The sequence below is a fragment of the Eucalyptus grandis genome, chromosome 2, assembly GCF_016545825.1.
Source record: "Eucalyptus grandis isolate ANBG69807.140 chromosome 2, ASM1654582v1, whole genome shotgun sequence".
NCBI classification, from domain to species: domain Eukaryota; kingdom Viridiplantae; phylum Streptophyta; class Magnoliopsida; order Myrtales; family Myrtaceae; genus Eucalyptus; species Eucalyptus grandis.
In genome coordinates, this window is record NC_052613.1 from 35,330,843 (window position 1) to 35,354,535 (window position 23,693).

Below are 23,693 nucleotides of genomic sequence, written 5' to 3' on the forward strand. Positions count from 1 at the left end.
GGTAGAGTCGTTGCATACGCCCCGTCGCTGAGACCTCATGAGCAGAACTATCCAACGCATGACTTAGAACTCGCGGCGATCATCTTTGCCTTGAAGAATTGGAGACACTATTTGTGCGGAGAAAGATTCCAGATCTTCACTGACCATCAGAGTCTCAAGTATCTGTTCTCTTAAAAGGAGTTGAACATGAGGCAACGCCGATGGATGAAATTACTAAAAGACTATGACTGTGATATTCTGTATCACCTTGGAAAAGCAAATAAGGTCGCTGATGCACTGAGTCGAAAGTCTTTAGTCGCTCAAATGGTGCTCAAGGAATGGAGCTTACTTGAGAATGCTCGAGATTCGGTTTTCAAATTTGAAGTAGGCCACCTTTCGAACCTTATGGCCACCCTAATTGAGCCGGAAAATGCATAAATCAAGACGCTTTAGTGGACGGATCCGAGATTCGAAGATTCGCATGAGAATACAGAGAAGAGGAATGCCGACTTTCGATTTTCGAGATAGAATGCTGAGGTTCCAAGGACGATTGTGTGTACCTAATGATGTAGAGCTTAGAGAAGAGATTTTATCAGAGGCTCATCGTAGCAATTACAGCATTCATCTTGGCAGTACGAAGATGTATAAGAATTTGCGTCAACACTATTGGTGGTCAGGTATGAAGGTGGACATCGCCAAGCATGTCGCCAAGTGTTTGACGTGTCAGTAGGTAAAAGCTCAGCATTGCAAGCCGGGAGGACTTCTGCAACCTCTAGAGATCCCAGAATGGAAATGGGAGCATATCATGATGGATTTCATGACCGGACTACCGAGGAGTCAGAAAGGTAATGATTCGATTTGGGTGGTAGTCGACAGGTTGACAAAGTCAGATCACTTCATTGCAGTTCGAAAGGACCTCAGGTTGGATAGACATACAGATTTGTATGTACGACAGATAGTTCATCTGCATGGAGTGCCGGTTACGATAACATCAGATAGAGACCCGAGATTTATTGCTGCTTTTTGGAAGAGCTTGCGGAGTGCTCTTGGTACAAAAGCTTCGCATCAAGATTGCCTATCATCCTCGACGGATGGTCGGTTTAAAAGGACAATTCAGACCCTTGAGGATATGCTGAGAGCTTGTGTAATAGACTTCAAAGGAAGTTGGGAAGATCAACTTCACCTGGTAGAGTTTGCCTATAACAATAGTTATCAACAGAGCCTCCGGATGGCTCCATTCGGGCGCCAGGCGGAGCATGCAACACCGTGTGTTGGGACGAAGTCGGGAAAGGAAACTCACAGCCCGGAGTTGGTTCAGCAGTCAGTAGATGCCGTGGCAGTGATCGAAGGCAGATTAAAGACCACTCAGAGTCGTCAAAAAAGTTACGCAAACAAGCGCCGGAGATTGTTAGAATTCCAAGTTGGTGATCACGTTTTTCTGAAGGTGTCACTAATTATGAGAATTTCGCGCTTTGGCGAGAAGGGAAAACTGAGTCTGAGGTACGTAGGTCCATTTGAGATTCTTGAAAGAATTGGGAACTTAGCGTATCGTCTTGCATTACCGCCGAAATTGGCGCAAGTGCATGATGTCTTTCACATGTCGATGTTGAGGAAGTATGAGCCTGACCCAACCCACGTACTCAATTTTGAAGAATTGGACGTGGATGATCATGTGTCATATGTTGACAGCCCGGTTCAGATTGTGGATCGAAAAGAACAAGTCCTGCGTACAAAGACCATCCCGTTGGTCAAAGTGGTCCGCAACACCACATTGAAGGAGCGACATGGGAGACTAAAGAGTGATGAGAATTGTACCCCACCTTTTTGTTTAAGTATTGTAAGGTTTAAATTTCGAGGACGAAATTTTTATAAGAGGGGAAGAATTGTAACATCCTGAAATCTAGGTTCTGCTTTCGATCGAAATAGTTGGGCATTTCATTGACGCATTTATAGTTCTTTTCCCTGAACTGATCACTCATGGGATAACTAGTCTATCAGGTGAAACCGTTAAAGAATTTTAACGCATTAGACTTGAGAATTCGATTAGGAAACGACTACTCGACCGTGCAAATCTGCAAGAGATCATCATGACACAGTAAGATCGATTAGAAATTGAAGATAGGTTGACTCGACAAATGTATGTGATTAAGTGTGGGTGATTCCACCAATTGCACAATTCTTGTCGATCGGCACTAGATCGATTATTCGTCGCTTCGATACCCTGCCTATATTTGGAACCTTGAGATTTCTACGACAATTGAGAGTCGCCAATGTATCGAAGATGTACTTTGTGGCTTGAGAATAATCAACCACGGGTCAAATGCAAGAAAATTTCCTAACAGCTACTCGGGAGATTAGGACGCACTAAATTCGCGTCGAATTGAAATTAACCGTGAAATCGAACCCGAATTCAGAAATTGAGAGTTCTGTCAAGTCACACCATTTTAGGAACGCGACTCATCTCCGGAAGATTTTTCTACAACCGAGATTTTTATGGAAAAGTAAAGTAAGGCCGTTTTGTTCGAGATTATCAAAGGGCCGTTGTTGATCGAATCTTTGGGAAGCAAGTTGGATCATTTGATGGGGAAAAGTCATAAGAAGGTTGATGACACATGGGTTAATTTAATTGAGTTTCAATTGGATGGGATTGATTGAGAATTGATTGAATTAAGTGTACGAGATTTTATGCCACGGCGGAAAAAGAAATTGGACCCATTGGACTAAGATTGTGAGAAATTGGAGATAGTGGAACATGACATGACCAAGTGATGTCATGGTGGGCCAATTTTTGGGAGATTAAATAAAGAGAAAAATAAAAGGTGCCCCCTTTTCCTTCTCTCTCTCTCCCTCTTCTTCCCGTCGACCCCTTTCTTCCCCATCTCTTCTTGCTCGACGCCAGGCAAGCGGACCCGAAGGGGCCGGAGGAGTCGCCGCCCGCCGCCGTTCGCCGCATGCCGCGTCTGAGTAGCCGCGCCTTGGCCGCTCGCCCACCGTCTTCCCCCTTCCTCTCGCCGCTGCCTCTCTCTCCCACCTGGGTTCTTGCTCAAAACCCAACCGGGATCCGAGGACGCCGGGCACCAACTAGTTGCCGGGACCGCCGCCTTGCGCTCCGCCTCCGCCTGCCGCCGAGCTGCACGCCGCTGCCTCGCCACACCCCCACTCATCTCGGCCTCCCTCTCGCCTCTCGGTTTAAGCGAGCTGTCCAGCTCGTCCCAGCTACTTTGGACCACCGCCCGAGCTCCTACCGCCACCGCCTGGTCCTGCCGCGGCCCTCCCCACGTCCATCTAAGCCCTTGCATGCCTCAACCGAACTTGATTTGCCTTTTTTCCGGCCTTAACCAACAGCGAACGGGGAGGAGAAAAATGGGTATGGCAGCAAGCCAGGGGCCCGTTTGGCCGGCTTCCCGACCCGGAAGCTAGGCCCACCTTGGAGTGAATCGATCCCTCGGCGTCCTGTCGATTTGAGCCGCTTGGATAGCTAATCGGATGAGTTTAACTCACTAATCCCCACTTAGTAAGTTAATCACGTTTAAGGGATGTTTAGATTAATCTAAGTAGGTTTAGGTGATTAGATTAATTTATTTAAATGTTAAGTGGATTAAGGGATGTGATTAGCTTAGTGAATAATTAATTAAGGCTAAGTAAATGTTTGGATTAAAGTAATCTTGTTTAAGCCTTAATTAATTATTTTAAATTAAATAATTAATTCGAAATTGTACTATTATAATAATATAATATAATATTATTATTTTAATTTTTGGGAATAAATTTAATTATTTATTATTTTCCGGAAATTTTGACTGGGATAGCCGGTGACCGGAATTTTATGCTAATGATCGTGGTGAAGTCCATTTGTTTAATTGAGCTCCGATTTGAGCTAAATTGAATTTATTGTAATTAATTAAAATTCGAAAATTAAGATTTAGATGGCCGACGACCGAAATTCCATGTTGATTATCGTGGTACAATCCGTTTATTTATTTGAGCGTTAATTTGTGCTGAATCGAATTAATTGTGAATTTAGGATTTATTCCTAAATTATATGATTTTGGTTATTAATGGAGAAATAACCGGCATTGGTTTACAGCGCCAAAAATATGTAATGGGCTGATGAAATTGGTGGGATATTTTAAAGTAAAATTATTATATTTTGGCTAAGGCCAACCGTGTACCCACACACAGCTATTTATCGTGAATGATAAAAATAATGAATTGACTATATGGTTGGACCGGTATACTATATCGGCCTTCGGGCGATATGTCAGCTTTGGGTGAGCAGATACCGGTATACTATATTAATCTACAGGCGATATGTCAGCTTTGGGTGAGCAGTATACCTTATTATCAGCTTTGGGCGAGCATATATAGTATACTAAATTGGCCTTGGGGCCTTAATCTATCAACTTTGGGCAAGCATATACATAGTATACTATATTTATCAGCTTTAGGCGAGCTATACTATCTATTATCAGCTTTGGGTGAGCAGTCCTAGACTATGGTCGGACTTTATAGATAGTATTGAATGTACCGACCAGGGAAAGGTCGTGGTGACATGTAATCGCTTAAGTCGATTGATCGCTGAGTTGATTTGATTGGTGGAATGTGAGTGCTTGATGTAGTTATCGATATTATTAATTGAACTAATGTGCAGGAAATGAACTGATGCCAAGGTAAGCCATTTGACCTGTGTTGTGCTTAGGCAGCCCTTATGGCGTATTGGCTTCCTAATTAGGTCTTAGTGGGGTAGAACTTGTTTCAGACATAGTCTAATCCCGGTTTGGGAAAATATTTCAGTTCCTAGATGACGATCGTGGAGGACCTAAGTCCCTGAAGTTCGGAAGGTGGAGGCCGAAGAATCGGCAAATGGGTCTGACTAGTGGATGTTAAGATAGTCCCATTTTTTGATAAGTCGTAATTTTGTAAAATGTACCTAAGTTTGTAATTAACCGCTTGTCTATAAAGACTCGTCTTGGTTTGAAAAATATGATCCTACTTTTCTATCCTATTGTTTGATTGTCTGGAGATTTTATTAAGCTTCCGCATGCGTATATAAATGAATGGGTCGGCGACGTCCCAGGGATTTTATTAAGCTTCCGCATGCGTATATAAATGAATGGGTCGGCGACCTTCCTAGGACGTCGCAAATAAATCGACCAAGTAAGGGATGGGCGCGCGTTCGAGGATCGGGGCGTGACAACTCTACTCGTTTCTGACAATTAGTCAGCAAATCTACTAAGCAAGTTTGATATTGGAGCATGATCGGACAGATTTGGTTTGTTGCTAGGAAGGAAGCATAGAGAATAAAGGCAAGGAAGCGAAGGTACCCGTAAAATGATCTCCACGACTTCGCTCACGGCGAGCTTGATCAACTCCATCGTGGGTAGCATCGCAACCGACGAGCTTGATCAACTCCATCGTGGGCAGCATCGCAACCGACGAGCTTTCTGAGAGTGAACATCGTCGATGGTTCGAGAGAAACAACCACGAAGAAGAAGAAGAAGAAGAAGAAGAAGAAAAAGCAAGCTCCGCAAATTGAGAGATCAGAGCTCGAAGAGAATGTGGTGGGGGAAGCGGGTGCTGAGAGTAAGTGAGTAACCATCGAGCACAGAGTTATGGGAGAAGGCCCTGCAATGCAAGCGATCCCGCCATTTTTGGTCTGGAGGTTAGAGGATGAAGACGACGATAAAGATGAGCTTGCAAAGGTTCAAAACGAAGACAGACCTAACGGTCGACCTCTCAGGAATCAATGTGGGCCCCATCTGAATGTCGTGGTACTTTGGGCTCGCATGGCTAGGCCCAAAAGAAGATTGGCCTCTCTTCTCTTAATCAATCAGGTCACGTAAACCACTCGATAAGTTTGCATTTTGCCCTTTTTGGGTGGATTTAATCATTTGAAGGCATGTGCGCTAAAATCTAAATATATTGGAGTCGTGGGAATTTATCCATCTCTAGTTAATTATGCAAAACCTAAATCTTCAGATGAAAAAAATTGTGTGATTTAAGTTTATTTTTTATGTCACATGAAAGTTGAAGTTTTAATGTGAGGCATGGCTCGTTGATGCAACAAAAATAGTGATATTTTTTTACAGAAAAAAGAAGTAGCAGTGATCTTTTACCAGCAAAAAAGAAAAAAAAAATAGTAATGTCTAGCACCTAATTTGCACAAATACGTGTTGGACTCTAAACGACTAAGGCAACTTCATGTGATTAATTTGGTCGATCAATTTCTCTAATTGCCTAACATTGATGGTAAAAAAAAAATCGCTTGACATCCATAACTATGTCTTTCGTGCGTGCCACAAAAGGATTGCATGGGATTCAAATGGCCCTTTCCGTCATTGTATGAAAAGGTTTTGGTACTTTCTCTATAAAATAGCAGCTAACCACCAAAAATTAATCATCTACTTAATTGCTGATTTGAATATTGACTTTACAATTACAAAACTTTAGCAGCATTACAATCCTTGGAGAACTGTCGCATCTTGTTTTCAAGTGCTGCAAAATCAAATATGTATTGCCAAACATATGAGCTACAAAAGTCTCACGACAGACCCAACATCAACCAATTTTTTTTTTTACATGAGACTGTTTTGTACAGTATTTCCAAAACAAGTTAAGGATGTTGCAACTTTGATAAGGTATTCAGTAAACATCTCAATGCTGCAAGCCTTTCAAAGCAAAGCTTGGTATTTAGCTTCCGATTCAGCTATGTGAATACCGAATGGGCACGAAACCATACAAATCTCTCTCCTTCACACCCCTCCTAACTCTGAGTTTAATTTCCCTATGACAAAATTTTCTCACTCCAGCAAATTCATCTCAGTTTGGTAGATTGGAGTTCACTGAGAGCAAACACTTACCTCATGGATTTGTGATTCTAAACACACAGGTGAATGGCCCAAACAAGATAGGTTACTTTCACATTTTTGGTGGCATGGATGTGGAATTCAATCCAATGTGGTGCGCCCATTTCATACAAAAGCATTCTATTTCTTTCGATCTGAACCGATAATAGAGAAAATCATCACTCAAGACTCAACCACACATAGAACATATCAGCTGAAAAAGGTCTCTGCTCATTCAATGCATTACCAAACATACAAGTCAAATCTCGTGAATCATCACCACATCAATGAAAACATTTCGACATGAGGCTATTTGGTATGGTTTTCCAAAGCAACTTCAATTGTGAACAAGAATGTTGCTACTTTGACGAAGCATTCAGCGAACATTTCATAGTTGTAACATATCGAAAACCATAGCAATTTCCAATTCAGCCACAACTAGCGAACAAGCGCGAAACTTACAAAATTCCTTATCTACTCCACACCGTGTAACAACTATGAAATGTTTCAAATGCTTCATCAAAGTAGCAACATCCTTTATGACAATTTAAGTCACTTTGGAACACCATACTAAATAGCCTCATGTCAAAGACTATAGCAGCTTCCAATTCAGCTGCAGCTATATCAAACCACTGCGAAACCTTACAAATCTCCTTCTCTCCTTCACACCCTCCTAACTCTGAGTTCAATTTCCCTATGACAAATTTTTCTTACTCCAGCAAATTCATCTCAGTTCGGTAAATTGGAATTCATTGAAAACCACACTAACCTCATGTAGTTGTGATTGCAAATACATATGTATTTGCCCAAAACAAGATAATATTCACATTATTCATGGTGAAATGTGGAATTCAAGTCAATGTGGTGAGCCTATTTCATACAAAAACAGTCTGCTTCTTCCGGTCTAAACCGATAACAGAGAAAACCATCACTCAAGACTCAACCACTCATGGAAACATATCAGCTGAAAAAGTCTCTGCTCCATGCATTTACATACTCTGCAACACCAAACTTCAGCTAATTACAGATATGCTTCAGACATTCTCTACTCCACAAGATCACATCACCCTTCTCTTGACATATCGCATAAACTACACACAGCAAGAACTCCCATGGCAGACTCTCTTTCGTGGGTAATGGGTATCAGCAAGAACAGAGAAACATACAAATCAAGGTAACGACGGCGACGATGATTCCTCAGCGATGGCCTTCTTGGCAGTCTCGAGATCCTCGTCGAAGAACATGTCCCAGTGGCCATCCCACTTGATGAAGAACTCCGTCTCCTCGTGATACTGCACCCTGTGCACGTCCCCGGCCGGGGTGAACAGGTAGTCACCGACCACCAGGTCGTACCTCTCCTTCTTGGTCAAGTTCCACACGCTCTTCTTCCCTTGCAGCACCACCAGATCGTGCCCGAACGTGTGGTGGTGCGCGGGCTCGACGCTCCCGGCCTTGAACCTCACGATCGCCGACGTCGGGGTCTCCCGGAGTATCTTCATCGACCCCCCCGGGATCATGTCGATGGGGTTCAGCTCCCGGCGCTTCACCAGGCAACAGATCGCGCAGGAGGCGGATTCGTCGGGCTCCGAGGCCAGCGCGCCGATCTTGGGCGTCTCGACGAGGGCCCGGTCGAGGAACTCCTGGATGTCGTCGCTCCAGGGGCGGTCGCCGTTGGCGGGGCAGGGGGACTTGAAGGGGGTGTCCAGCCAGGCGCGGAGGATCTCCACGGCGGGCTCGGGAGGCGTGGAGACGGCGGAGACGGCGAGGATGTTGGAGTTGTTGATGGAGCGGGCGTTGACGGCGTCGGCCACGGAGAGGCAGGTCGCCGCGAAGGCGCCGGGGAACTTGTTGGCGAACATGGAGACGCCGCAGCCGGTGCCGCAGGCGACGAGGCCGCGGGTCTCGGGTCCCCCGGAGGAGGAGATGCGGCGGCCGACGTCGGCGGCTATGGAGTAGTAGGGGCCCGTGCCGAGGTCCTCGACCTCGATGTGCAGGGCCTCGCGGAGGTGGGTGACGAGGGCGTCCTTGAGCGGAGCGCCAAAAGGGTCGGCCCCGGCGATGATCTTGGTGGGGCGGGCGGCGGCGGCGGGGGCGGCGGGGTCGGCCATCGGCGGCGGCGGTGGAAGGAGAGTAGAGGAGGAGATTGCTGCGACTGTTCACGATATTTTTCTAAGTGATTATTTTACTAATGATAGAACTGCAGAGGTACGGTCCACCCAAGATGAACAGTTTCCGATGGCATTTTCTAGAGTTTCTTTCTTAGAGACGACTGTGGTTTTTCAAAGTAGATCTGAGAATAGGAGATGAAATAGATCCGATTCGATTTCAAATTATTCGCTTTCATATTCTAGAGTACATAATATAGATTCTATGTTTTAAAAATTGGCAAACAAGTTCCGATAGATAAAAAATGAAACTTAGAACTTAGAAAAACATGTGTTTTTCTTATTTTATATTTTCGTACTATTTTATAATATGTCATATCAATATATAAGTTTGAATTATTAGTATGAGCTTTAAGGACTTAGATTTTAATTTTGTTAATGTTTCATAATTTTCATATTTATAAATATGAGTTTTAAGAATATAAGTGCAACTTGAATAAATCTTGAAATTGACCTTGAAATCTATAATATTTTGAAAACTTATTCAAATGAGTAAGTTTTAGCTAGAACCTAAATTGGCCCTACACTCCTCAGCCCTAGTTTTTTTTTTTTTTTTTTTTTTTGATTTAATTCTACTTCTCTATATCCACGCTTTACAAATAGACATAGAAAGAACTCTAGAGAGAGAGAGAGAGAGAGAGAGAGAGAATGACAAACAAAAAATAAATTAATTAATGATATACAGTTTAAGTTTTTTCATGATAAGTAAAGCAACAATGAAAGGATGCCAAGAAATAATAGACTTATTTTCTAAGTGCTCAATAAACTTCATGCGAGAATGGGTCTCCATTCTGTGTGGGCTTACGTGTGGAAAAGGAGTCTTAAGAAAATTATTTTAATTTTCCTACATAGTAAAGCCTTTTCAAGGAGATGACATGAATATAAATAAAATTTTACTAATAGGGAAATGAATTGCATTAACTTTGATATTATGTTAGAAAATTCAACTTAAAAGTTTAAACTCATAGATGAATGGAGAAAACATATAAAGAGCATTCAAGATCCATTATCAAGTGATATGGGACAATACTTTAATAATCGATTGTGTCAACCTATCTCAAATTTTTAATGTTAACGTGAGCATAAACAAGCATGATCACTTAGGTGAATAGATTGTAATTACAATTTTATCAATTGAACGTCTTCGAATCAATTGTTAAACAATCAAATACTTCCTTCGCACTATGTGGTACCGACTGTGCGTGTCCGTGTCTCTTGCCATTTCTGTTGTTGTCAACTGTCAAAAGCTCGAGCTGGTTCTCATCATCATTCGATCTTCGGCTCCCCGTGTAAGAAAAAACTGATGAGCACAAATAAATTTGTCTGAGGCGTGCAAGCGTAAGCACTGTCCTTAAGGATAATTCCGCCCCTCGAAGTGTGAAACTCGGTGCAATAAACTTCTGACGGCTATCCTCCTAAGATACAACATACCTTCTTCTATATTCCGCACTAAATATTAGAAGGAACAAAAACAACATTGTGTATAACCCAGCAAGGAAAAGGAAAGGAAAGATTTTAAAAAAAGAAGAATATTCTCCGTTTCATTTAGTGTATTTTTAAGATTACCTTATGAGATTTTATATTCAGATAAAATAGAGCCATTAAAAGTGCCGTTGTAAAATAATGAATGATTTATTTGAGAAATAAATAAAACGTTACAAAACGATTGAAAAGCCGTTGTATGATTGCTAAAAAACCGTTATGCGACCATTAAAAATAATGATGGTCTTTAACGGTCATAACTATTATCGAAGTTATTATTGTAAATATTTCAAAATATTATTGAAATATCCAACAATTCCCCACATATTTCAAAAGATTTTGAAAATGAAAAATTAATATGATGCTGGGTTATTGGAGTGTAATGCATCGGAACTGGTGCTTGTTAGGCTATGAACCAGCTATAGAAAAAATGAAATATAATTCACGAAATTTTGGTGAAGTTTGAAACTTCTATGAACCAAAAAATTTATTTTGTGAATTAATCACATTACACCCCCACAAACTTTGTTATTCAATGCGGTTTTGCACTAATAGGCCATGCGCGTGCTTGGTTTATTCATAAGTGCTTTAGAGATTTTCGACAAAAATTCTCATAGGAGCGGCCCTACTCCACACTTATATAGGTGATTCCATCAATTGTATTCTACAACTTAATACACCACCAATAATGGCTATAGAATTTTATTAAGAGCTTAGCTCAACCTCTTTTTTCCTTGCAATTTTGCACCATTCTCATTTTAGGATGAACAATAATTTTTAATAGTGCATCACTAGAGCAACAAGTGACTTGTTATTACCCATATGAACATAATTCATGGATCGCTAATTACATAGGTTGGGTTACCATCACTGTTGCTTTTCCTCAATTGGCTTAAGTCCCATTCCCCTCAATGTGTCATAAATTAATTTTCTTCCCACAGGTTTAGTTAGAGGATCGGCTAAATTCACTTCTGACTTTACAAAATCGATGGATATAATTCTATCTTTAAGCAGCTGCTTTACTACATCACGTCTCAATCGGATGTGTTTATTTTTACCATTGAAAGTTGTATTCTTTGCAATGGTTATTGCCGCTTGGCAACCATAGTGCATAGACACAGAATGTGTTGGTTTCATTCCCAAATGAATATCTGCTAAGAGGTTCCATAACCACTCAGCCTCATTGCTAGCCAATTCTAGAGCCACAAACTCTGACTCCATGGTGGATTTAGCAATTATTGTTTATTTGGCTGACTTCCAAGTTATAGCACCTCCACCAAGGGTAAACACATATCCACTAGTGGATTTTGTCTCATCTGAATCCGAAATCCAATTAGCATCACTGTATCCTTCTAATACATCGAGAAATCCACTATATAAAATACCATAATCCATGGTTCCTCTCAAATATTTCATTAATTTGCTCAAAGCAGTCCAATGATTATCATTGAGGTTTTGTGTATATCTACTCAGTCTATTTATAGCATAAGCTATATCAGGTTGAGTAAAATTCATCAAATGCATCAAACTTCCAATAATTTGGGCATACTTAGACTGAGCCACACCATCTCCTTTATTTTTCATTAATTGGATATTAGAATCATAAGGAGTATTCATAGGTTTGACATCAAAGTGATCATATTTTTTAAGTAGCCTCTCCACATAATGTGCTTGAGTAAGCATTAGGCCACTATCACTCTTTATGGTTCTAACACCCAAAATAATATTAGCTTCCCACATGTCTTTCATATCGAATTTAGAAGTCAAAAAACATTTTGTTTCATTCACTACATCATTACACGTACAAAAAATAAGCATGTCATTAACATATAAGCTAATAATTATAAATTCACCATCAACAGTTTTTGTGTATACACATTTATCTACTCCAATAGAGAAAAATCCATTATTAACTAGAACATCATCAAATTTCTCATACCATTGCTTTGGTGCTTGCTTTAAGCCATATAAGGATTTAATAAATTTACAAACTTTGTTTTATTGGCAAGGAAAAATACAGCCCTCAGGTTGCACCATATAAAATTTATCTTCCAAATCATCATTTAAAAAAACTATTTTAATATCCATTTGGTGAATAATAAGTTTGTAAATAGAAGCCAAAACACGAATTGATGAAATTCTTGTAACTGGAGCAAAAATGTCAAAATAATCAACATTTTATTTTTGAGCAAAACCTTTTGCAACTAATATTGCTTTATATTTATCAATAGAACCATTAGGATTGTATTTTCTTTTAAAAATCCATTTACAACCGATCGGTTTTGCACTGGGTGGTGAATCAACTAATTTCCAAGTTTGATTTTGTAAGACATAATCGATCTCGATTTTTATAGCTTATTTCCAAAAATTGCTTTCTGAGGAAGATATTACTTCATAATAAGTCAAATGATCATTATCAATAAGATAAGTATAAAAATCATTCCCAAAAAAAGTTTCTTTCCTTATTCTTTTTGCTCCTTCTCAATTCATTATTTGAATTTTCGAAAACGTTTTTATGAAGAGGTGCAGGAGAAATAGTATCAACATTTAATGGAAAAATATGCTAAAAAATTCTGCATTTTTTGTCTCAACTATAGTATTATTATCAAGCACATTATTTTTTAATACAAGAAATTTATATGCAGCACTATGATCAGCATAATTAATAAACATGCAGTCATATGATTTAGAGCCTATTTTCCTTTTCTTAGAATTAGGAAGTATAACCTTAGCAAGACACTCCCACACTTTCAAATATTTTAAATTTGAACGATAACCTTTCCAAAATTTATAGGGTGTTTTACCTGTTTTCTTATGAGATATTCTATTTTGGATATGGCATGCAAATAAAATAGCTTCACCCCATAAATTATTTGGAGCATTAGAACGAACAAGCATAGAATTCATCATCTCTTTCAAAGTCCTATTTTTTTTTTTTTTTTTTTTAGCTATGGCATTAGATTAAGGGGAATAATGAGGCGTAGTTTAATGAATTATGCATTCCTTTTCACAAAATTCGTTAAGCAATACATATTGTCCACCTCTATCCAATCTATTTCTTTTTATCATTTTATTCAATTGGTTTTCTACCTCAGCTTTATACAAAGAGAACATATCAAAAGCTTCATCTTTATGCCTAAGCAAATAAACTTTAATAAATCTAGAATAATCATCAAAGAAGGTCACGTAATATTTTTTACCTCCTCTGGTCATAATTTGTTTTAAATCTCCTAGATCAGTATGAATTAAACTTAATAAATCAGATTCTCTATTTACAGAAATACAAGGCTTTTTTGTTAATTTTGTTTCGGCACATATTATACATTTATTAAAATATGGGTTTTTAATTCCAGAAGTCAAACCTTGTTTTTGCATTTTCTTAATATAAGAAATACTAACATGACATAATTACCATGCCATAAATCAACAGATTCAGCCAAGTAAGCGAAAGTAGTAGCATTTTCATTGATAACATTAGAAACGTTAAGAACAAAAAGTCCTTGATTACAATAACTCTTTCCCACAAACACATTATTTTTTGTCATTACAATCTTATTAGATTCGAATGACACCTTCACCCCAACCTTTCCCAAAATAGCTACTGAGACTAGGTTTGCCCTTATATTAGGGATATGTAATACATCATTCAGGGCTAAAGTCTTGCTAGCTTGAGAAGAACTTTTCCTTTCCCAAGAACTTGAGCTGTTCTTGAATCACCAAGATAAATAATTTCTTCTCCTTCCCCTACTGGCATGTAGGAGGAAAATGCATTCTTGTTTGCACAAATATGCTTGGTAGCACCTGAGTCTACCACCCACTCTTTCACATTGGCCACAATGTTGGCTTGGAAAATAACCGCAACAATTTTATCATTAGAGTCATCTGCTTTAATCAAATTAACTTTTGGTTTAGCAGAATTGTCATTTCTCATTATTCTCTTTCTATAGTGCGCTGCATGATGACTTGGTTTTCCACAAACAAAGCAAAAGCCTTTCTTTTTTAAGGTGGGGTGAGCAACCTTGGTTTGTAGTCAGGTTTTTTTGTTATGATACCTGTTTTGGTGATGTTAAAATTTGCCTTGCACCAAATTTGCCTTGGTAGCAATTTCCTTAGCTTTGGCAGCTTTGATCTCTTTACGAGTTGTATCCTCAATGATAATATGCACGATTAGATCGGCTAGCGACAATTGTTTATCCTTGTGCTTGAGTTGTTACTTGTAGTTATTCCAAGACTCATGCAACTTTTCAATCAGTAGGCCCACAAGAAATTCTTCTTGTAAATTGATGTTTTCTGCCTTCAAGTCCTCCACTAGCTTGTGATATTCATTGATTTATGTCTTGATCTCCTTATCATCGGACATTTCCCATCGATAATAATTTTCAATTACAAATTTTTGTCTGCCCACATCTTCGGCAGTGTACTTTGTAGTCACGGAGTCCCATATTTGTTTCGCTTCCTTGTATGGACAATAGACATCAAACAATTTATTAGAAAGAGTACTAATAATTGTATGCCTACATACCTTATTAGCGTGTATCCATTGATCTCGAAGCTTGTTATCAGTTGGTTCGGCCTCCGTAAGTGCGAAAGCCATGCCGTGCACATCTAAGATGGAGAAAACCCTTTCTTGCCACCTTCTGAAATTGTTGCCATTGAAAACTTCGATCTTCGATATGTCGGGGAATGGTTTGGCATATGACATATGTGGTAGTGGTGGTAGTGCAACTGGACTGGTGGAGATTGAGGCATCAATATCAATTTGATGCTCCAGAGGATTTATCCTTAAGATTGTAGGAAAAAACTGATGAGAACAAATAAATTTGTGGGCGGAAACTCGGTGCGATAGGTTTCTGGCGGCTATCCTACTAAGATACAACAGACATTCTTCTATATTCCTCACTGAATATTAAAATGAATAGAAACAACGTTGTGTATAACCCAGCAAGGAAAAGGAAAGGAAAGATTTCAAAAGAAAGAATATTCTATGTTTCATTCAGTGTATTTTAAGATTGCCTTATGAGATTTTATATTTAGATAAAATAGAGTCGTTAAAAGAATCGTTGTAAAATAATGAATGATTTATTTAAGAAATAAATTAAACGTTATAAAACGATTTAAAAGCCGTTGTATGACCGTTAAGAAACCGTTATGCGACAGTTAAAAATAATGACGGTCATCAATACGGTCATAATTATTATGAAAGTTATTATTGTAAATATTTCAAAATATTATTGAAATATCCAACACCCCACTCATCGCTGCCTTGCATTGCCTCTGCACGTTCGCTTCATAAAGGTGCCTACAATTTTTCATCAACTCCTTCTTGTTGGAGAAGTGGGATTATCCGCATTTCTCTCTATCGACTCGATGATCGTCTGGCGGTACTTTTAGATTTGCAATTTTCGGGAAAAGGGTGGTTTGTTATTGCGTGATCTAGTCCTTCTTGTGCTTCAAAGATTTCGGGTTATGTCGACTTTTCATGGTGGCTTTTTGGCGGACCTTTTAGCTTTAGTTCTCATCGGGTCTTTCACTTGGCTAGATCGCGGCCTTACTCCAATTATGATTTTTTTTGCTTTTGTCTGTATCTTTTGTAAATTCTCTTTTTGATCTACTTTGGTGATGCCTTTTTTGTGGTTCCAAATTCTCTCTCGGTCAATCTTGCTTGTCAGCGGCAGAAGTTTTGGGAGCTGGGGCTGTGGAGTGAGGAATGCAGATGATATGTTTGATAATTTGCCTCTTCGTAGTCAATGCTCTTGTGCAGTCAGACTTAGAAGCGCTTTTGGAGCTGAAGAAAGGGATTTAGAGGGACCGCTCAGGGCAACTTCTTGATTCATATGATTCCAAGTCCTTGGCCTCTGATGGGTGTCCCCAGAATTGGCACGGTGTCACGTGTAGTGAAGGTCATGTCACAAAAGCTTTTTTCTTGACATTGTGGGCCTAATTGGGAAATTCAGCTTAGTTGCTGTTTCTGGCCTCATCATGCTTCAGAATTTTTCATTATCTAAAAACCAATTGACAGAGATCGTCTCGGAGGTTAGCTCAGGCTTAGATCAATTGAAATAGTTAGATTTGCAAAATTCGAAGCCCTTTTCGATAAATGCTTGAAAAAACCAATTCAAGCAAGCAATGAATAGCAAGTAATGAATATTATTTCAAGCAAGTAATGAATATTATTCGGATTTTAAGCCAAAAAAACTTAACGGATTTGCTGGAGATGTCACGAAGCTGCTCTCTGTTTTCTGTAGCGTAGAGTATGCTGATTTGAGCTATAATCAGCTCTCCATTTCACTTGACCAGGTGCTTGGTAATTCTAGTTTCCTTTCCTCAATTCGCTATCTGAACTTTAGCTCCAATTCTTTAGCAGGGGAGCTATTTTCGCACAATGGGATGCCATTTTTAACAGTTTGGAGGCGTTTGATGCTAGTAACAATAGGTTAGTGGGTAAAATACCCCCCTTCAACTTTGTAGTCTCTTTGGATTCTCCGGCTCGGGAACCAGTTGATGGGTCTTTGCCGCAAGTGCTGTTGCAGGAGAGCTCTATGATTTAGTCTGTGATGGATCTTAGTGATAACCAGCTTGAAGGTGTCTCAGATTCACCGATTTACTGCACTCCCGTTTGATGCAGGTTTCTGTTGCTTTTCTCCAAATTCTCTTGCCCCGTTCGTTCAGTCCATTTAGAATCATTCTGTGCAGGGGATGATTATATCTACAGTGAAGATCGATTTCCTGCCATGTGAAGATGACATGTTTCTTTAGCTACAACAAAATGTTTCTGAAATCTTTTAGAAGCATGTGTTTGGATTTTTACCCTTTGCAAAAAAGAAAAGGAACCCCTAGAAGTATGTTAGGCAAATTTTACAAGTCTCTGCGCCTCCTTTGAAACTTGAAGAAATCGGAGAAACTGTCCTAAAAATCCTTTTACCTTCTGTTCGGTATGTGTTGTACCATGACCAACCTTTAAAAATAATTTTGGGAAAAGTAACTTTAATGGAGACTCACTCTGCACGTTTCCATGGAGTTTGCATTTGGCATGTTATTCTGAAATGATTATTTCTCTAAAAGCACTTATATGGTTCCTATAATTATTGCCGTTGCTCTTGCCATGCGATAATGTACTGACACAAAATATCTGTTCAAGGGAGGTTTTGATTAATATTACAAACTGGAATGAAGGTGAAGCCTGAATTTTTTAATGAGATTAGCATATGTGATATGTGAATTTGGTTCTTGGCTTTCACAGCTTTTTATGTACTACACAGATTATAGTTAGCAAAACAAAATTCCCAGATTTCTTCACAAAACTGAATCTGATTGTAACACTTACAGTGATTCTGATGTCATACATCATCTTGGCAGGCCCAATTGGATGTTACCACTGCAACTTTGAAGAAGTTTAATTTATCTTCAAACAGACTGTCGGGCTCGGTACCGTCTGTATAGAGCATTGTGCCACGATACTTGAGCATGCCCTCTGGCAATTTTTCATGAATATAGAGTTGGGGAAACTCTGGAAGGAGTTCCAACTCATTGACAGGAACATTACCTATCCAAACTTCTCAATTTTTGAGACTGGCTTCATTCAAGTCTTAGGCACATATCCAGAATTGAAAGTAATAGGTCTTAGCCTCAACCAGCTCAGTGGAACCCTTTTTCCTTAGTTTGTTTAGCTCAACCAAATTCACTGATCTTAACTTATGGTTCAATCCCTTTTGAGGAAAATTTAGATCATTCTTCTGTAGTCTCCGATCAGAACTTCAGCCTTTGAATTATTGATCTGTCAAGTAACTCATTGAGTGGCTCTCTTCCTTGGGAAATCGACAGATACTGTGACTTAGTATATCTGGACCTTTCACCCATTTACTTTGAAGGTGGCCTTCTCGATAATCTGCTTGATGAACTTCAAGGATTTAATGTGTCTTACAATAATTTCTCAGGCACTGTTCCTGAAAACTTGAGAAGATTTCCTGATTCTGCATTGCATCCAGGAAAATCTTAGCTGGTTTCTCCTTATGCACCAAAATCTCCGGAAGGGCCACCATATAGGATTGAGTGAACTTGGGAAACGTATGAGAACTGCTACTAAGATTGCCCTTATTGCAGATCTGGTTGGAGGTGCTTATATGATAGCTCTTCTATGCTTCCTCATCTCTTGCAGCAGAAAACAAATAAAAGATGAAGATTTGAAAGAAAATATATGGAAAACTGGTCATTCTCTAGGCGATTCTGCAGCTAATCTCGCATCATTTTTCCAAAAGATATTGGAGCCCCATCGTCCTCAGTTACTTTAAATCCAGATAGCTGCCATATGCTCAGATGGGCTTTTCTCCTCAATCAGAATCAAATTCATGAGTTGCAAAAGTAAATGTGGATCTTAGCTATGTTGAAAGAGTAGATGAACTGGTTTCTTCTCCTATATCTCTGTTGTCTTCTTCAAATCCATTGCCTTCTAACGAACCCAGTGTGCTCAATGTTGGTTCTCTGGACTAGTTGGATGGTGACTTGCATCTATTTGACAGGTCCTTTATCTTCACAGCAGGAGAACTTTTGTGTGCTCCTGCAGAAGTCATGTGAAGGAGTTGTCATGTAACATCATGTAAAGCTACACTTGCATTCTGGCCATGTTTTGGTTGTCAAATGGTTGAGGAAAGGAATAGCAAAAGGAAGGAAAGACTTCACTAGGGAATTCAAGAAACTTGGGAGCATCAAACTTCCAAATCTAGATCCTATGCAGGCTTACTAACTGCGGGCCGGGGGGGAGGGAGGGTTGTTAAAGGAGCATGAAAAGGTTGTCATATCTAATTATATCCATGCAACAAGCATGGACCTTTATCTTGAATGTAATCTTTCCCGTATTTATGCTTGACTTAATATTAGACCTTTAATATGTGATCCAAACATTGCCATGGTCTTGCTATCGATACACATGTTTCATGTCTAAGTATTTTAGCTTGTGATTCTTAAAGCTTAAACTGGCAATGAACTGTTGCTTAGAAAAGCAGAAGTTGATAATCCATATTCAATTTTTTTTTTTTGGTAAAAGGTAAGAAATATATTAACTGCTAATCCATATTCAAATTGATTTTTATATAATTGAATAAACTGCAATCCTCTTTGTGTGATGCTCTACCCTTATTAAACTCATGGTCTATGTGAGAGATTATTCAGATGAGGTCTTAGTGCTGTCTTACTATGGTTTCTCTAATTGCCTAACATTGATGGTAAAAAAAAAAAAAAATCGCTTGACATCCATAACTACGTCTTTTGTGCGTGCCACAAAAGGATTGCATGGGATTCAAATGGCCCTTCCCGTCATTGTATGAAAAGGTTTTGGTACTTTCTCTATAAAATAGCAGCTAACCAGCAAAAATTAATCATCTACTTAGGCTGCGTTTGTTATTGTTTCTCTTTTCTATTTTTGAACACTTTTTCTGTTTTTTTGTTCCCAGTTATTGTTTCTCTTTTCTATTTTTGAACACTTTTTCTGTCTTTTTGTTCCTAGGAACAAAAAAAAAAAAACAACTCGTTTGTGTGCGTTTTTGTTTCAAAACTATTTTTTTGTTCCAAAACACATCTCGGAACAAAAACAAAAACAAAAAAAAGTTATTTCTTATTTTCAAACAAAATTTTTTAACACTTTTCTCTTTTTCTTTTTCTTTTCTTCTTATTTTTCTTTCTTTTTTCTTTGGCTGATCGCCGGCCTCGACCATAGCCGGCGACCGGCCGAGGGTCGGCGACACCGTCGAGGGCCGGAGACCTTGCGAGTCGTCGCCGCCCCCGAGGCCGAGCCTCGCCGTAGGCCGGGTGAGCTCGGCGAGGCTCGGCCTCCCGCACGAGCGAGGCCGAGCGTTGCCGTGGGCTGGGCGAGGCTGTGGGCTGGTCGCCGGAGGCTAGGGACTGGCCAAAAGAAGAAAAAAAAAAAAAAATAAAGGAAAAAAATAAAAATAAAATAAAAATAAAATAAAAATATTAAAAAATTAAAAGAAACAAAAAAAGAATTGTTCCCGGAACAAGTTTACCAAACGCGTGTTTCTGGTCAAAAATTGTTCCCCACTTTTTTTTTATTTCTATTCCCCGAATAATTTTTGAACGAAACGTTACCAAACACGCCTTAATTGCTGAGTTATATATTGACTTTACAATTACAAACCTTTAGCAGCATTACAATCCTTAGAGAACTGTCGCATCTTGTTTTCAAGTGCTGCAAAATCAAATATGTATTGCCAAACATATGAGCTACAAAAGTCTCACGACATACCCAACATCAACCAATTTTTTTTAACATAAGACTGTTTCGTACAGTATTTCCAAAACAAGTTAAGGATGCTGCAACTTTGATAAGGTATTAAGTAAACATCTCAATGCTGCAACACTTTCAAGGCAAAGCTTGGTATCAGCTTCCGATTCAGCTATGGGAATACCGAATGGGCACGAAACCATACAAATCTCACTCTCCTTCACACCCCTCCTATGAGTTTTATTTCCCTATGACAAATTTTTCTCACTCCAGCAAATTCATCTCAGTTTGGTAAATTGGAGTTCACTGAGACCAAACACTAACCTCATGGATTTGTGATTCTAAACACACAGGTGAATGGCCCAAACAAGATAGATTACTTTTACATTTTTGGTGGCATGGATGTGGAATTCAATCCAATGCGGTGCGCCCATTTCATACAAATACATATGTATTTGCCCAAAACAAGATAATATTCACATTATTAATGGTAAAATGTGGAATTCAAGTCAATGTGGTGAGCCTATTTCATACAAAAACAGTCTGTTTCTTCCAGTCTAAACCGATAACAGAGAAAACCATCACTCAAGACTCAACCACTCATGGAAACATATCAGCTGAAAAAGTCTATGCTCCATGCATTTACATACTCTGCAACACCAAACTTCAGCTAATTACAGATATGCTTCAGACATGCCTCAACTTCACAAGATCACATCATCCTTCTCTTGACATATCACATGAACTACGCACAGCAAGAACAACCCCCCATGGCAGACTCTCTTTTGCGGGGAATGGGTACCAGCAAGAACAGAGAAACATACAAATCAAGGTAACGACGATGATGATGATTCCTCGGCGATGGCCTTCTTGGCAGTCTCCAGATCCTCGTCGAAGAACATGTCCCAGTGGCCATCCCACTTGATGAAGAACTCCGTCTCCTCGTGATACTGCACCCTGTGCACGTCCCCGGCCGGGGTGAACAGGTAGTCACCGACCACCAGGTCGTACCTCTCCTTCTTGGTCAAATTCCACACGCTCTTCTTCCCTTCCAGCACCACCAGATCGTGGCCGAACGTGTGGTGGTGCGCGGGCTCGACGCTCCCGGCCTTGAACCTCACGATCGCCGACGTCGGGGTCTCCCGGAGTATCTTCATCGACCCCCCCGGGATCATGTCGATGGGGTTCAGCTCCCGCCGCTTCACCAGACAGCAGACCGCGCAGGAGGCGGATTCGTCGGGCTCCGAGGCCGGCGCGCCGATCTTGGGCGTCTCGACGAGGGCCCGGTCGAGGAACTCCTGAATGTCGTCGCTCCAGGGGCGGTCGCCGTTGGCGGGGCAGGGGGACTTGAAGGGGGTGTCCAGCCAGGCGCGGAGGATCTCCACGGCGGGCTCGGGAGGCGTGTAGACGGAGGAGACGGTGAGGATGTTGGAGTTGTTGATGGAGCGGGCGTTGACGGCGTCGGCGACGGAGAGGCAGGTCGCCGCGAAGGCGCCGGGGAACTTGTTGGCGAACATGGAGACGCCGCAGCCGGTGCCGCAGGCGACGAGGCCGCGGGTCTCGGGTCCCCGGAGGAGGATGCGGCGGCCGACGTCGGCGGCGATGGAGTAGTAGGGGCCGGTGCCGAGGTCCTCGACCTCGATGTGCAGGGCCTCGCGGAGGTGGGTGACGAGGGCGTCCTTGAGCAGAGCGCCAGAAGGGTCGGCCCCGGCGATGATCTTGGTGGGGCGGGCGGCGGCGGCGTCGGCCATCGGCGGCGGCGGTGGAGGGGGCGGAGACGACGGAGATTGAAGGAGAGTAGAGGAGGAGTGGGGTGCTACTGAGCCGGCGCGGATGAATATAATATGGAGAAGGGGTCCACGTACATCCGGTGTCGTGAGGCAGGGAGCGAGGGAACAGCCTGGACTGTTCACGATATTTTTCTAAGTGGTTATTTACTAATGCTAGAACTGCAGAGGTACGGTCCACGAAAGATGAACAGTTTCTGATGGCATTTTCTGGAGTTTCTTTCTTAGAGACGACCATGGTTTCAAAGTAGATTAGGAGATGAAATAGATCCGATCGATTAGGAGATGAAATAGATCCGATTCAATTTGGAGTTCTAGAGTACACAATATAGATTCTATGTTTTAAAAATTGGCAAAGGAGTTCTGATAGGTAAAAAATGAAACTTGGAATTTAGAAAAAATTATATTTTTCTTATTTTATATTTTCATATCATCTTACAATATGACATATCAATATATAATTTTGAATTATTAGTCTGAACTTCCATGAGGAAGATTTTAATTTTGTTAATGTTTCATAATTTTCAAATTTATAAATATCAGTTTTAAGAATATAAGTACAACTTGAATAAATTTTGAAACCGATCTTGAAATCTATGATATTTTAAAAACCGATTCAAATGAGTAAGTTTCAGCTAGAACCTGAATCGGCCCTATACTCCTCAGCCCTAGTTTTTTTTTTCTGATTTAATTCTACTTCTCTATATCCATGCTTTACAAATAGACATAAAAAGAACTCTAAGAGAGAGAGAGAATATGACAGACAGAAAATAAATTAATTAATGATATACATTTTAAGATTTTTCATGATCAAAGTGAAGCAACAATGAAAGGATGCCAATATTACCAAAAAAAAAAAAAAAAAAAACAATGAAAGGATGCCAAGATTTAATAGACTTATTTTCTAAGTGCTCAATAAACTTCATGTGAAAATGGGTCTCCATTCCGTGTGGTCTTACGTGTGGAAAAGGAGTCTAAGAAAATTATTTTAGTTTTCCTACATCGTAAAGCCTTTTCAAGGAGATAATACGAATATGAAATTTTTTTTACTAATAGGGAAATGGATAGCATTGACTTTGATATTATATTAAAAAATTTAACTCAAAAGTTTAAACTCATAGATGAAGAAAACAAATAGAAAGAACATTTAAGATCTATTGTCAAGTGATATGGGACAATACTTTAACAATCGATTGTGTCA

The 23,693-nt window shown here is 40.0% G+C and overlaps 2 protein-coding genes, 1 long non-coding RNA gene and 1 pseudogene across 3 annotated transcripts; 1 reads left to right on the forward strand and 3 right to left on the reverse strand.

The window, feature by feature from the left end:
- Window positions 1–3,278, reverse strand: part of LOC104434987 — a 9,403-nt pseudogene extending 6,125 nt beyond the window's left edge.
- A 4,323-nt stretch (window positions 3,279–7,601) lies between these two features.
- LOC104434986 (DNA damage-repair/toleration protein DRT102-like) lies at window positions 7,602–9,072 on the reverse strand. The gene has a single exon (XM_039305574.1). It carries the CDS (start codon window positions 8,930–8,932, stop codon window positions 7,994–7,996), a length of 939 nt encoding a protein of 312 aa, XP_039161508.1. The 5' UTR covers window positions 8,933–9,072; the 3' UTR covers window positions 7,602–7,993.
- Window positions 9,073–15,739: 6,667 nt separating this feature from the next.
- Window positions 15,740–19,084, forward strand: LOC104429933. The gene is made up of 2 exons (XR_722509.2): window positions 15,740–17,096; window positions 17,828–19,084. It is a non-coding gene; the product is annotated as an uncharacterized LOC104429933 (long non-coding RNA).
- Window positions 19,085–21,186: 2,102 nt separating this feature from the next.
- LOC104434985 (DNA damage-repair/toleration protein DRT102-like) lies at window positions 21,187–22,535 on the reverse strand. The gene has a single exon (XM_018863365.2). It carries the CDS (start codon window positions 22,454–22,456, stop codon window positions 21,533–21,535), a length of 924 nt encoding a protein of 307 aa, XP_018718910.2. The 5' UTR covers window positions 22,457–22,535; the 3' UTR covers window positions 21,187–21,532.
- Window positions 22,536–23,693: the final 1,158 nt, after the last annotated feature.

Excerpts from the sequence above, each read along its gene's own strand:
- LOC104434985 (XM_018863365.2), bottom strand. The coding sequence starts at position 22,456 with ATGGCCGACGCCGCCGCCGCCCGCCCCACCAAGATCATCGCCGGGGCC.
- LOC104434986 (XM_039305574.1), bottom strand. The coding sequence starts at position 8,932 with ATGGCCGACCCCGCCGCCCCCGCCGCCGCCGCCCGCCCCACCAAGATC.